The sequence below is a fragment of the Osmerus eperlanus genome, chromosome 18 (genome assembly GCF_963692335.1).
Source record: "Osmerus eperlanus chromosome 18, fOsmEpe2.1, whole genome shotgun sequence".
In the NCBI taxonomy this organism is placed as follows: Eukaryota; Metazoa; Chordata; class Actinopteri; order Osmeriformes; family Osmeridae; genus Osmerus; species Osmerus eperlanus.
The window spans coordinates 14,980,810-14,995,900 of record NC_085035.1 but is presented as its reverse complement, the minus strand read 5'-3'; the positions used below and the strand labels follow the sequence as shown (position 1 = coordinate 14,995,900).

Below are 15,091 nucleotides of genomic sequence, written 5' to 3'. Positions count from 1 at the left end.
TGGCAAGATACGACACCTCTCCTGACTTATGGCATGTCCTGCATAGGAGAAAACTCTTTCAGATGGTGTCGAAGAGGCCTGTACACACAGGTATGAGTTTGAAAGTATTGCATTAAGAAGTATCATGTGTGTCGCCGAATTTTTCAATAAATTTGACGTGCTTCCCCCTTTGCACGTACTTGTTTTGAAACATTTGTTGCATTTTGCGATGTTGGAATCCTTGGCTGTGAAATACAGCCACACTCGACTGATTGGCTGTAGGCATTTTAAATGCACAAAAAGCTAGCTAGCTAACGATAGACTAGCAGAGCAAGTGTAATATGTTCACTAGCGATCATGTGCAGTGAATGGTTAGTATGCTTTTGCGTCCGTTTTGGTGAGCCCATAGGGAAAATATGGCATTTTAAAACTAGCCTACATTTAAGGTAGCTAGCTAATGGTAGACTACAGAGAAAGTGTGATATTTTTACGTTCGTTTCGGAGGGACAGAGATAAAATATTTCAGTCAACACATTAAGTGGAACCGAAATGAGGAACTGAAATGTGCGTTCTAATCTGGTCCCATTCCTACCGGTTGCGTAGGAACCGGTTCCATAGTGTAACCGGGTTTCGGTACCCAACCCTACATTTTGCACATGATACGTTTTGAGCTTTAGATATCCACAATGAGAATTGTAGCATGTGTAGCCAAGCATTGTTGAATGTACATTTGCCTGGCATAGCAACTGTAATTTTATCTAGCTCGCTCATTAACGTTGTGCTAATATCTGTGGTAAACCGTTACCTCCAACACTACATCATTGACGTGGTCAGCATGCGATATTGTAACAAGCTCGAGACGTGATAGTCGGAGGCAAACTGCAGTACAGCCTGTAAACAACCACCAGGGATTCAGCATAGGTCTATAACGTACATAATGAGCTGGCGCAGTGATCCTTGTTCAGGTCATGGCAGATCTTTTATTAGAATATTTCTGTTGGAAAAAAGTATTAATTAATAACATGAAAATAACAAATTTCCATGACTTTGCCATGACTTCAATATGTTTTTATTTTTCCATTACTTTTCCAGTCCTGGAAAACACAATTTTGAAATGCCACGACTTTTCCAGGTTTTCCATGACCGTACGAATACGTAATTGTTAATTTCCCATCGTAATTGTTTTCGGTATGTGACTTCCTGTTTTATTGTCAGAAGGAAAAGAATGAAGTAGTGTGTCAAAAGTTGTAATTTCTTTACAATTCTAAGCCATCCGATCAAGAAACCTAAGAATATAAACCCCACTCTTAGCACACAAGCAAGCAAAAGTTATATGTAACTGTATTTTCGAGTTTTTACAAGTTCACGGTGCGTTTTACATGTGTCTGAATGTGTGACTGATGGTTTGTTGTATATTTTTTATTTTCGTATTTAGTTCTACGGTGTTGGTGTTTGTATTGAAGAAGCAACAACACATTAAACATCTATGAAAAAGGAACCTCGGCCTTCGCGTTGTGTCTAAGGGTGGCATAATAATAAATGATGTGGAGGTTGAACAAGTACTTCAGAGATGACAGAATTTGACTGAGGAAATATACGTACTAAAGCCACTGAGAAGAACTGTCATCACCAGCTGTATCTATACTTGAAGTAATCTGTATTTGTGTTTCACTGACATCTAAACAACCTTGTGTCGTATGTGACACCAAAACAAAGGATGTTTTCAATATTAATCAAGATATTCAGATCTAGCCCGACTGACCTGAACCCTGCGGAGGTGAGAGAGGTGCTCCTCCACTTGGCGATGCAGGCTGCGGGGGACGCAGAGTACATCCTCATGGTTCTCCATCATGAAGGTGACGAGCTTGGTGGCCAGCAGCTCGTCCAGGTCCACCTCATCAGCGGAGCGCAAAATGGAGCGTGAAAAAGTTTGCACCATCTGACGGGGAAGGACAAACACAAAATGCTAAAGTATGAGAGAAACTGCAGATATTTTGAAGATTCTGAGCACTTTGAACACTGTTATTGCAAGGGGAGCTAGATACTTCCTTTCAATTTGACTGAATACAATTTGATAACGTTTTAAGTAATGAAGGAAACCCATTTGTGAACTACCGTATTTTACAGAAAATAGGCCGCATTTTCTATAAGCCACATCCCAGCAAAATGGAAGCTTTGAGTTTGTAAATCCGAGTCTAGGCCGCACTGGAATATAAGCCGACTGTTTATTTATCCAGGAACGCTTTCACATTGGACAGCTTGGATAGTGATCTAACTAGACAACATTCACGATAAGGGTGACCACTCAAATTATCTAAACTACAGACCATAGCATCACATCAAAACAGAACGAACACAACAATAGAACTCCGAACAATGCTTATCTAACTAAGCTAATGCCCTTAACTTCGTAGCTTTTCAGCTTGCCGCAGGGCATTCTGGGTACCAAGAGCATTGTCGCTACAATACCAAGCAATGCACGAGTATAGGCGATCTTACAGCATTGTGCAACACACTTCGGTTGTGGATAGTATGTCCAGAAATAAAAAGCCAAGTCACTCATTTAGTGGCAACATTTATTGTTGTCTACAAAATTATTTTAGATATAGTATAAGTTTAGCTAGCTTGCAAATCCTGAGGACAGCCTACTGTAGCAGACCTTTCTATGTTCAACGGAAAAGGGTGTTTTGTCTCTCGGGAGTTGCCGTAGGCATGATGCTGACGTAAGCGTTACGTGAAGTCAGTGAGGGCTGTTCGAATGGCGATGTCAAGAAGAGAAGTGGGAAAATACAAGTTGTGAAAAGAGACCGCGTCCGTGTCTTATTGTCCATACGACCATATAAAATTATATCTAAAACAAACCTACAAAGAGCTCGGTTACACTACCGAAGTTGAATTAGCCAATTGCTCGTTAGCGATTGTATATAACATGTATAATGTATATAACATTTCACTGTGTTTTCTTTGATTTACTGAAATTATTCTGAAATGTTCACATGGCTAAAATTTGAATGCGGTTTTGTGACATCGATTGAATAGGGTTATAAGAGTGGTATAACCCCCTAAAGTGTTTCTGTTGTTTTGTTCTAAAACCAGACTATAGGCCGCTTCGAAATATAAGCCGTACGACCACTAGAAAACTGTAAAATCAGGATACAGGCCGCGGCTTTATTTCCAAAAAATGTGGTACTCTTTTTACCAACTTTTCCGTACTGTCCTCATGGGGAGAAAAGCCAGTGAGACTATGCTATAAAAATAGTTTGGGTATTTGAGAAGGGACGTGGATATGTACCAGGGTGGGTGTGGCGATGGTGTCATTGAGGGGTGGCAAGGCAGGGTTTTGGCATATCCTGGCCATAAGGCGGAGCAGCAGCTTGAGCCTGCGCCGGTTTTCCGGGGGCAGTAGAAGGCAGCACACCTGGAGAGCATCCAATGCCATCTCACGCTGCTGAAGCAGGCCTGGGAAGGGGGCAAAACAGAAACAGTCTCTGAGTAAAAACACACACACACTAACTGTAGGCTCATACACAGTCACACACAAATAAAGTGTTTCCCACTTTTGTGGCGGCCTGCCACATAAAAAAATTGGCTGCCACAAATTGATGATTTTTCGTTTTTACTGTTTAACATATATAGCAACAAAAATATATTTAATTGTAGATTTGCGCACAGCCCATTGATTCTCAGCCCCTTCTTGCCCCGCTCGCTCTCTCTCTCACTTTCTGTGCACACACTAAATCATTGTGCGGGATGAACGGCTTTTTCCCTCAGAAAAGACGGCCGGAGAATCAATCCGGAGTTTACTAACGGTTAGGCCCCATCCCTTTATGCCTGGAACACACTGCCGGCGAAGCGCCCTGAAGCGCCATAATTGTCTACGAATGGCACGAGTCTGTTCACACTACACACACATTTTTCGGCGCCGGTCACCAAGCCTTTCATCTCCTCTGAGCTTTCCTATTTCACATGTAAAGCTGACATGGTACATAAACATGTCATAGGCTATATTAAGTATATGTATATGTTTAGTGTTTTGCACCTCCCTGCCACAGTAAATTCCGTGTTTGTATAACATACATGGCGAATAAACCGAATTCTGATTCTAAGGCAACAGCCATCACAACAGCATCTCAACATAACGTGGCAACATTTGTATTTTTTGACATTGCCTTTGTAAAATACATGCTGTGGGTCATACAACTCCATGTAGGCCTATAAGCTACTTCTCAACTTCGATGATTACCTTTGTGTCGTCAATCTTCCCAAATGTTTCCGTTGGTTTGTGATGTAACCTATGGGTTTCAGTTTCGGTTTCAGTTAGGTAGTACTACATTAACACCGAATTTAATACTATTAACTATTATGGAGCCAAGATTAACAAAGCAGTAAGTAATAGCTAATTTACTACAAAGGTAGTTACTTGGTAGGTATTTGGTTATTACTAAATACATATATCCTCATTGAGAACTACTTGTGAACTATGACCAATTAAGAAAGAATAACCAATGAATTACTAATCACAAAAGTAATGTCTAAAAAGTGAACAATTGTGTTTTTTTTACTATTAACATGGTCATAACATTTCAGAAGCTTGTGCCTCAAATGAGTTCTTTGTGGAAACCAGTTTATGAATGACTATGATTAACGTTATAACATGTCCCCCCCAATATTTGATCATACTGTATGATTATGGGACACGTCCTCCCCAATATTTGATCATACTGTATGATTATGCATGCAATTTCGATGTGACTGCTATTACGTCTTTCTGCAGCTCCGAAAATATCAAATCCCGACCGGTCCATTTTCCAAATCCAGTCGACTTGGCTTACCGAAACCTGTTTGTCCTGAAATCCATGTCATGTTTTCCCTATACCTATACTCTGGTGCAATGTCAATTAGTGAGTTTGTAGCGCGAAATCATTTGGCACATTTTTATGGATGGTAAATATCCAGTATTTGGCTAACATAATTCCTTAGATAACGACTAGGTGAATTTCACTAGAATTTCGAATTGTAGGCTAGAATTAGTGCGAATTTCGAATTGTGTAATTAGTGCGAATTTAGATTGCAATAATATACAGTTTGTATGAATGGGACTTTTTACAAGCTAGTCGACAGCTAGCCTGGCTTTACAACTAGCAACAACTGTAGCTAGCGTTTTGGGCCATGTTCCTGTTCTCTGAATTGGGCCATTTGTTATTTCTTCCTTCATCATTTTCATCCCTTTGGAATTGTGTTGCTGTTGTATTTCGTAGTAGGGGCCAATGCTATACTCAGAGTATAGGCCTAACGTTATACGTTGGTTTGGGTTAGGCATGTAGCGTTACTTACTTAATACTTATTTAGCCATTATGTTTGACTCAGTTTTTCATCAGTTTGTTGAATGTGTTGAATGTTTCATTCAAAATACAGATTTTTTCTTTAAATTCTAGGTTTCATCATTGTGCCAAACAAAGAATGTTTTTTTCAGACTTATTTTACAAAGTGCTTTAATCTTGCATGCCCATGTGCATTTTTGCATTAAGTAGGATTTTCTTTTACGATTTCATGGAAATCTACCAGTGCATATAATAAAAGAAATGTTGCCCAATCTGCAGTTGTTTTATGTTGTAGATCTTGCGAGGTAACATGTTTTTCACTTTGAAATAATGGTCCAGATTACAGCGGGATGACAAGGTAACGCTTGAGTAATTAGTGAGGAGTTAACATGTTTGTCACTTTAAAATAATGGTCCACATCACAAGTAGTTCCTGCAGGATGACAAGGTAACGCTTAAGTAATTAGTGATGAGTTAACATGTTTTTCACTTTAAAATAATGGTCCACATCACAAGTAATTCCTGCAGGATGACAAGGTAATGCTTGAGTAATTAGTGAGGAGTTATACTGGTTTTCACAAGTAATATAAGTCTAATTTTATATTTATACACACTGTGAGGCACTAGTGATATTCTAACAAGCATTGTAATCTGGAAGATGTGGTTTTGCGCTTATCGCAACATAAATGCAGGATGCAAATTGTTTTTGACAAGAGAACATCAATGTTTATATTCATATCCTAAAGAGAAGTCCTCCTCAGTTGGCTACTGTAACATAAAGGTAGGTCTTTGGAGTCTGAGATATATTGAACGGACACTCAAGAGCTCATAATAGTGAACTAATCCAATCATGAGCGTGTCAGCATCACTTCACAATTATAAAAAATGTTAAACAAATTAATCATTATTTGTATTATACCATGTTTAAGTTTGAAATAAACAGAGAACATACATCCATCCTTTGGTAAGAGAAGTCACAATCTCAACCTGTAGCTACGTATTTGGGGGGATATCATATTCATAAACTGGTTTCCACAAAGAACCTATTTGATGCACAAGCTTCTGAAAAGCTATGACCATGTTCAGAGTAAAAAAAAAACGAATTGTTCACTTTTTAGACAAGTTACTTTTGTGATTAGTAATTAATTGGTTATTCTTTCTTAATTGCTCATAGTTCACAAGTAGTTCTCAATGAGGATATATGTATTTAGTAATAACCAAATACCTACCAAGGAACTACCTTTGTAGTAAATTAGCTATTACTTACTGCTTAGTTAACCTTGGTTCCATATTAGTTAATAGTATCAAATCCGGTGTTAATGTAGTACTACCCATTACTTCCTGCATAACTACTCGTTAACAACGGACCATTATTCTAAAGTGTTACCTAAAATTGTATTACTTTAGTTGTAATTCTCAAAATGTAAACATAAAAAAAAGGTTGATGATTATGTTGACTGTCAAGCCAACATATTAGTGAGTTGTTTCTAAACAGTGTGTTTAAGAGCGAGATAGACGAGCTGGCATACACTGAAACAAAAGATACACCAAAACCTTTCAGGGTTTTTCCTGCATAGAGAAAATTTTGGCGCGCGCCAAAGCCGTTTTCCCGAGCGCCAATGACAAATCCCGAGCGCCAAAGGGAAAAAAAAAGTCTGCGATAATTTTTTTTTGGTAAAAGCTGTGTTCATCACGCGTGCAATGCACGTCAGCGAATATGTTCTCAATAGTATGTTTCAAGTAGGCTACAGCCGAACCCTCGTTCTGTTTTGATCAATAGTAATCGAGTTGATAAGCGTGTCTTCTTGTCTGATCAATACGCAACTTTGAGGTGCGCGAATGGACAGAGCGGCCAGTAAACTGTCGTTCCGCTGCGAGGGCCAGCCCGACGTGCACGAATACACCTGTACAAATGCAAATGAAATTTCCACTCAAAATGCTGACAAAAGTTTGATTTACGATTTCCAACGCAGCCTCCATTGGTATTCTTAACCTGGAATGATAATATATAGTGCAGTGTTCCCTCTATGGCTACATTTCTGCCACCACGGTATCAGAAATCAGGCTGTACAACATTTTAGGCAGTCTATCAGCAGTGATTGTTAGAGTGCTTGTCGGAGAATTGCACGGACACGCGCTTCACACCGCAGTTGAGATTGCTTGTTAAGCCTGTTATTGTATAAATCTTTAGTCAGGGCTCTCAATTGTCACGCATTGAGCGTGACAGTCACTCATTTCGGTCTTTTGTCACGCACTCCCACCACACATTGTATTTCTCACGCGGAAAAACTATTTATAATATATTTAATATGCCGCAGCGCCCAAACAAAATTTCTCTGGCCGCGCCTCTCTCACTATGGAACCGGCAGGAATCAAGCGAGTCTCCCCTGGAGTTCTTAGTTGAGCCTGCCACTTATCACCCAATCCAAAAAAAGAAAAGGTCTACACAATAGCTAATCAGAAAATACCACTATTGTATCTGGGTAAGATTTAACGCAACAACCAATGGCAAAAAATCATATTCTGGAATTGTTCACGTGATTCTGCTACAACGTCTTCTGAAAGTTTTGTTCACCTAGAGAGGAAACCACTGGAGTTCGAGCATCACTTTAAGCACAGAGTAAGTCATGATCTCCTGTTTTAATGTTACAACTAATTCACAACTTGTTTGACACAAACAATGACAACTTAGAAAATGTTAGAAAATGTTTCCCAGATAATTAGCATCAGTTTTTCATGAGTGTCTGTAACTAAACCAACGGTTTTACAGCCTGTTCACTGACAACACCTGTACAGAACAAGTAGTCTAGGCAGTGGCGATTAGACCTTTTTTTAGGGGTGCTGAAGCACCCCTTTAAAGAATAATAATTAAAAAGTTCATGAAGAAAGTAACATCCTTAGTTTTTTCATTCATTCAATATTTTGCATAATAATACATAAATGTATGAATTGTTATCCAGTAAAATTAGGGATTTATTTACAAGCATGCAAACTCCTCACCTTTTTGAAATCAAAATGGGTAACCTAGTGATTCGTGACCGTGGCCAACACAGCATTTTACCCATGCTTCCCAACTTTACAACTGGCTCTGGAACCAATGCTATACAAAAAATGTCTTTATGGTTAAAAGAACATGACATTGTTTACAAGAGCACAGATTCTATATAGATCTCTTAATTTTGCTCTCAAAGTGCACCAGATTCATGCGTTTAACTTTAAAATGTAATCAATTGGGACCATGCCCCCGGACCCCCCTAGAGGGTCGGGGGTTCGCTGTATCCTTCTCACCTTTTTCACCCTTGACCTGTTTGCATGCCTGTTATTAGCAAGGGGGTTTAGCACTTTTGCAAGGCACTGTATTCATGTCACATTGTCATTGGGGGCTGAGCACCCCTAAAGGTCTGATCCTAGAATCGCCCCTGAGTGTAGGCCTAGTCATATTTTCGTTATCACACGATGACTGACATATTGTCACATTATAAACATATTTTTCCAAATAGGCTTAATAATTTTATTAGCACTAAATACATTTAAGTGTTTTGCATAGTCGATGTTATAGGTCACTTTTAAAATCATGTCATACTTTATCATTATATCCTGGCCATGGATGCATTAATCATTGCTGCCTTTCAAAGATGTCAGGTAAAAAGCAATTAATTAATTAATAAATGTTGAGTGGGGGGGGGGGTTGGGGGAGGGGAAATGTCACTCTTGCCTGTCTTCAAAACTTGAGAGCCCCTAGTTCTTGCAAATTTAAATCAAGTTAACTGGTGATTTTCGTTGTTTGTATTCTTCCCCTGCTAGCTAAATTGTCTGTTGATTTGATAGCGATTGCTGCCCTTGCTCAGGTTTGTATTTTAGGTGCTGAAGTAGTTTTAATTAATAAAAAGTGGGTTTATTGTTATTATTTGCTACAGAATGCTTAGCCTATCAAGATCAAATGAAGCAGGCAGTGTACATGCTTCAGAGTGGCCTACCTTAATCGATAGGCTAGGCTACTACTGACCATTTACAATAAGTTGTTACGTCAATTATTAATTGGCAGCATTTATGCCATTTAGAGCATACTTTATGAGTGTAAGGTGTCTTTAAGTAGGCTAACTTTGTTGCTTTAGGAGAAATAGGACGAAAATATGTGCAATATTACATTAGCTATTAGACTATTACAGGGGGGGGGTGCAAAACACCTGGGAATAAATACATTGATTAGAAAAAAAGAATACATATATATATTTTTTTTGGAGCACCAAAGACCCATTTTGACCCAGGAAAAACCCTGCCTTACATCACAAACCAGCTGAGAAATTTTGGAAGATTGATGATGCAAAGTTAATAATCAAAGTTGAGTAGCATAGGCCTACATGGATTTGTATGACCCACAGCACTATAGCTTATTTTACAAAGATAAGCAGGGCCGGCCCTAGGGTTTTGGGGGCCCTGAACAAAAATTGTGTATGGGGCCCTTTTGATTGCCAACTTTTGTTTTTGGGGGGGCCCCAAACCAATCACGGGACCCTAAACGAATGTTTAGTTTGTTCATTGGGTCTGGCCGGCCCTGAAGACTAGCCTACGGCAAAAAAGACAAATGTTGCCACATTACGTTGGGATGTTGTTGCGATGGCTGTTGGAGCAGCAAGTTTCCTAAATAAAGCCTATGCAATGTTTATGTCTGCTTTCAATGTTAAAAAGGAAAGCTCAGAGAAGGTGAAAGGCTTGGTGACCGGTGCCGAGAAATGCGCGCCGTGTGAACAGCCTCGCGCCATTCGTAACCGATCGTGGCGCTTCAGGGCGATTCGCAACCAGTGTGTCCCAGGCGTTATGTTGAGATGATGTTGCGACGGCTGTTGGAATAACAAGTTGCCAAAATATAGCCTATGCCATGTTTATGTACCATGTCAGCTTTACATGTGAAAAAGGAAAGCTCAGAGAAGGTGAAAGGCTTGGTGACCGGCACGTAAAATGTGCGTCTAGTGTGAACAGCCGATCGTGGCGCTTCATTCATCAAATATAACAATATGACTCCAACGTAATACTTCTATTACATAAAGCTCCAAAAAATGAGCACAAATTACCGTGAAAACAATTTGCTTGCGCACTCTGTGTGCTCACATTACTTGTTGAGCTCCCTAATGTTGACAACGTCTGGCCTACCACCACAAATAGAATGTAATTCTGTGGGAAACACAGAGTATAATTTTTTTTTTTTATCATGCAACACTCACTGAGTATGTTGACAAAAACTTCGTAGAGGTGAAAGGTCAACAGCGGCTCCTTTAGTCTCTGGAAGTACTCGGCCACGGTCCTCAAGACATCTCTCTCGAAGCCTGGGTACATGGGCTGTCTAGTCTCACCCTCATTCTGCCCTGGGGTGGGGAAGAGAAATATTCAAATATGTACGGACATAATGAATTTTTGCCTTGATAAACGGTAATGGATGAAGCCTAGCCTGGGGACCAGATTAATCTGCAAGCTCATGCTTTATTTGCTCTGGCAGATGGGTCTGGCCACCTTCCCATTCAAACAGATATCCCCCAAACCAAATCTGGATGGACCAATGGCCACCGTTTATTTGAAATGGGGCAAGGTTTACAGTGTGCAGTACAATGTCGTTGAGCATTTTCGAACACAACCAAAATGAAGTTTTGTTGCTTTTATGTTGACTGTTTATAATCGTTGGGCTATTCATACTCACAGTTGGCAAGGCATTTCATAGCTGACAGAACCCAATAGGGCATGTCGTCTGGTAATGCAGAAAGAGGGAAAAATTTGAGAGTTTAATACTCATAATAAGTTCATATGCAAGCAAGTACAGCAAATAACCAATTTAAATATCTATTTTATAATCTCATTTATAAAATCTGCTATATATTTCATAGTGTATTGCAGGCAACAATGGAAAGCAAAGTCATGCTTCCACAAAAAAGTTGCCATTTATAATCATGACCAGGGTTCTAAATTAACTTTTTTGATCACCAGCCAATGTGAGAATTCCCACTAGCCAAATTCTTTCCGGTGAAAATAAGAACAATTATGAGTTTCACTGAATGCATTTGATCATTTTATCAACATTGTTGGCATGAAAAACACAGAAAATGAAGCACAGAAGTATGATGCAAGGGAATGTGAAATCACCAACAGGTGACTAAGTAAGGACACGATTTATTGTAAATGGCTAAAACGTCCATTCGCGTCATGAGATTGACTCCTGCCCATGCATTTACAGTAACGTTTTGTCCTAAGCAGGCAGTAATTAAACTGACCTAATATACTCTTTATTAAGAACAGTGTATTTACATTATACTAGACTGTGTCAGTAAGCAACATAATTTTTCTTATGCGTAGACTACATGCGGCAATCCTTACAAAACATGACAACATTTTCATTGTCAAACACAAGCCATTCCCGACCCGCCAGCCATTTTGCATTACATTTTCTTTTCTTCGTTTCTCTAGTGCTATCAATATCCTCATCCCCTGCCTCGTTCCTCTTCTCGCCCCCAGAAGTTTGTCCTAACCACCGCCGCATTAAGTTAACTTTTTACTTTACTACTCTAGCTAGCTCTTATTACCTCCTATGATCCGCTATGCTTCGTTTGACTTCTTCCTTGTGTTTTCTGGTGGATGCTCCGTTCGTTTCCACGGTTTCTCGCGCTGGTTTAATTTCAACTACGCGCAGCCAATGGGTGTATAAAACGTTGTCACGTAGCATTACGGCACAGTGTTCATGGGAAACTTAGGAAGTACTGCCAGGGGGATAAATGACCGAGAACCATGCCGAGAACATGTATCACCGGCCAAACTGGCTAGTGAGTTTTTATTAACACCCACCAAAATGAATTTGAACCCGCATTTGGCGGGTTGGCGGGTGTTAATTTAGAACCCTGATCATGACATACAAAACTAATCCTAATGTTGATTAATACGAACACTTTTTTTTTTATCCACCACTTCAACAACCACAAATCAGGATAATACGAACCAAAATCAAGGCACAAATAGCCCTAATTCACTAAACAGTCAACACACATATTTTTGTACACATGGTTTGTAAATCAGGCTCTGGTAGTTACCTGCTTTGTTTTTCAGGATAACTATTCCCGTCAGGTTGACACTGGACACATTGTGATTGATGTGCTCGGCATTTACATATCTTCCGTCCAGCACTCCGTCCATTGACTTCAAACCCAGCACTCTCTGCAAACTGACACAAAGGTTGTTATAAAACAGCTGGCAAAAAAATGGTATGGAGTATGACCAGGAGTACTAACATCAGGACACTGAAAGGGTATACACGGAAGCATGAGAGGGAGGAAGTGCATACTGTGCTATAGTCATTGACTTCCAGATACGGTCCATTTGTTTGGGTGTGATTTCTCTCCTGCGTATGAGTTTGCACTCGGGCACTTCCCCAATGGCAATGCTGTGCCTCTTATTCCAGGACTCAGAGTTCTGATTGATAACAAAATAAATAAACAGTGTTATGCCCCCCACATTTGTCACACATTGTACTGATCTTCAAAACTGAGAATTTAGAGACCATGGCTACTCTAACCAGCGCTTGAGGCTTTCTGAGTAGGTTCTCCTGCTGAGGCAGCTCCTCATAATCATCCCAGCGGATCAGCCGGGGCACGTCATTGAGCTCTGTCACTGGGAGTCTCTGGGGCACAGGTTTCAGGGGCGATAGTGGAGGGAATCTATTGGACAGGAGGAAGACAATGGCATAAGAACAAAGGGCATATAATTTATATGACAGTGGTTTCAAAATGCAGCCACTTTATTGATCGGCTATATGAAGGAAATACAAGATTGCATTCAGATATCCTAAGAGAACATCACCTGTAGAGTTGGCCACTGTCCTCAAAGTCTTCATTCCCATAGCGGCCCTTGATGTCTTCGATAATGTGATTCTTCAGGAACTTTCTGAGAAGCTGTAGTGTCTGGTATCGAGTCACCGTTGGCCCAAAGTTATGGTTCCGCCGCAGCATCTCGTGCAGCCAATCAATGGCCTCGGAGCCTGTGAAGCTGGTGTCATAGATACGGAAGTGTGCCCAGTGTCTTCTCAATGGCATGCCCCCACGGAAGAGCTTTATGGTTTCATTCCACTGCGAGGCAAATTTTTGTAAAGCATGTTGAAAACAGGAAGACTCGTGTTAAATATTTAATAATATCCTAATGCTTTCTGTACTGTACCTAAGACTGTTTCTCAGCAATCAACATGTCAACATATTTTGCCCATTTTGTCCCAGTTAAAATAATACAAAATAAGTCGGACAGGCCTGCCCCCACTGCTACAAAAAATTCCTAGCACTGGTAAACACGTTTTATTATATTACTCGAAGTCTCATTTGGAAAAACATTTGGTAAAGTTGGTAAGGGTCTTATTCTTACATGTAACAATGTGCTTTGAACTAACTAATAATGGTATCGGTATTGCTTTATAGATCTTGTTGTATTCTCTGTAACTACAGTTCATCGCCTCTGGATTTTGCGTACTCACACATCCCTCGTGTATCAAAGAAAGGTGGTGGTGTTGCTATGATATATAAAGCTAGCTTCAACCTCAGCCTAAAATCTGTAAATACCTTTAAATCATTTGAAATAATTTGCATGAAACCACCAACTATTTAAAAAAAGAATAATGCTACTACTCCTGGCCCCCCTCCCTCATTTTGTATAGTTACTCTATACCGGCCCCCCGGCCCGTATTCCCTCTTCCTGGAGGAATTTGCAGATTTTAGTGCTGATCTTGTGACATATACTGATACCATCTTAATTATGGGTGATTTTAACATTCATGTGGATGACCCAAAAGATCCTTTAAGTAAGGCCTTTACTGCTCTAATGTATTCCACAGGTCTCACTCAGGTGGTTTCCAAACCTACCCATCTTCACTCGCATACATTGGATTTAGTTCTCACACGGGGAATCAAGATTAGTGACGTCATTGTCCACCCCCACAATCCTATATTATCAGACCATTGCCTGGTCACCTTCAAAATGGACCTCTGCCAGAGCCTTGGAGGCACTAAGAATATTTCTACTAACTGCTGCATAACCCCAAACACAGCTCTGGAACTGGCTAATATTCTACCCGCTGCACTAGAAGCACTTGACGTCCCAAATAAATCATTAAATACTAAAACGAGGGATCTGAATTTGGTTCTTCAACTATCCCTAGACTCTGTTGCCCCTCTCAAACCAAGGAAAAGAAAGGACAAGAAACTGGCTCCATGGTATTCAGAGGAAACCCGCACTCTTAAGAGGTCCACTAGAAAACTAGAACGTAAGTGGCGTACCACTAAATTTGAGGTTTTCCTCCTGGCCTGGAAGGACAGCCTAATGGAGTACAAGCAAGTCCTCATCAGGTCCAGATCAGAATATTTCTCTAGGTTTATTAGTAAGAACAAACACAACACGAAGTTCCTATTTGATACTGTTGCAAATCTCACTAAGAAAAGTACACTCTGTGTTAGTTCAGATCTCTCTCCCAATGATTTCTTAGATTTCTTTGACCAAAAAATCTATGCAATAAGGGACAAACTACAGACTAGTCCTGGAGGAGTGGCCATCAACACTGAACTTTCCCCTATACCAAGCATTCTGCATGTTGAGGCTCTCACTCACTTTAACCCTATTTCTATGGAAGCGTTCATCGAGCTGATAGACTCCTCGAAACCCACTAGCTGCCTTCTCGATCCCCTCCCTGCCAAACTCTGTAGGGAACTTCTCCCTATTATTGGACCACCCATGCTTAGTATTATTAATGAATCTATTGTAATTGGCCAAGTCCCC

General features: G+C 40.1%; 1 protein-coding gene across 2 annotated transcripts in view; it reads right to left on the bottom strand.

Moving 5' to 3' along the window:
- Nucleotides 1–15,091, bottom strand: part of depdc1b (DEP domain containing 1B) — a 63,020-nt gene that overhangs the window by 28,382 nt on the left and 19,547 nt on the right. For both annotated transcript variants that reach the window (XM_062484717.1, XM_062484718.1), the window contains exons 2-9: nucleotides 13,136–13,401; nucleotides 12,852–12,993; nucleotides 12,621–12,748; nucleotides 12,370–12,500; nucleotides 10,992–11,039; nucleotides 10,522–10,662; nucleotides 3,272–3,438; nucleotides 1,742–1,918 (exon numbers count right to left, since the gene is read on the bottom strand). In XM_062484717.1, the coding sequence (XP_062340701.1) occupies nucleotides 1,742–1,918; nucleotides 3,272–3,438; nucleotides 10,522–10,662; nucleotides 10,992–11,039; nucleotides 12,370–12,500; nucleotides 12,621–12,748; nucleotides 12,852–12,993; nucleotides 13,136–13,401 (1,200 nt within the window). The remainder of the gene's footprint in view (nucleotides 1–1,741; nucleotides 1,919–3,271; nucleotides 3,439–10,521; nucleotides 10,663–10,991; nucleotides 11,040–12,369; nucleotides 12,501–12,620; nucleotides 12,749–12,851; nucleotides 12,994–13,135; nucleotides 13,402–15,091) is intronic.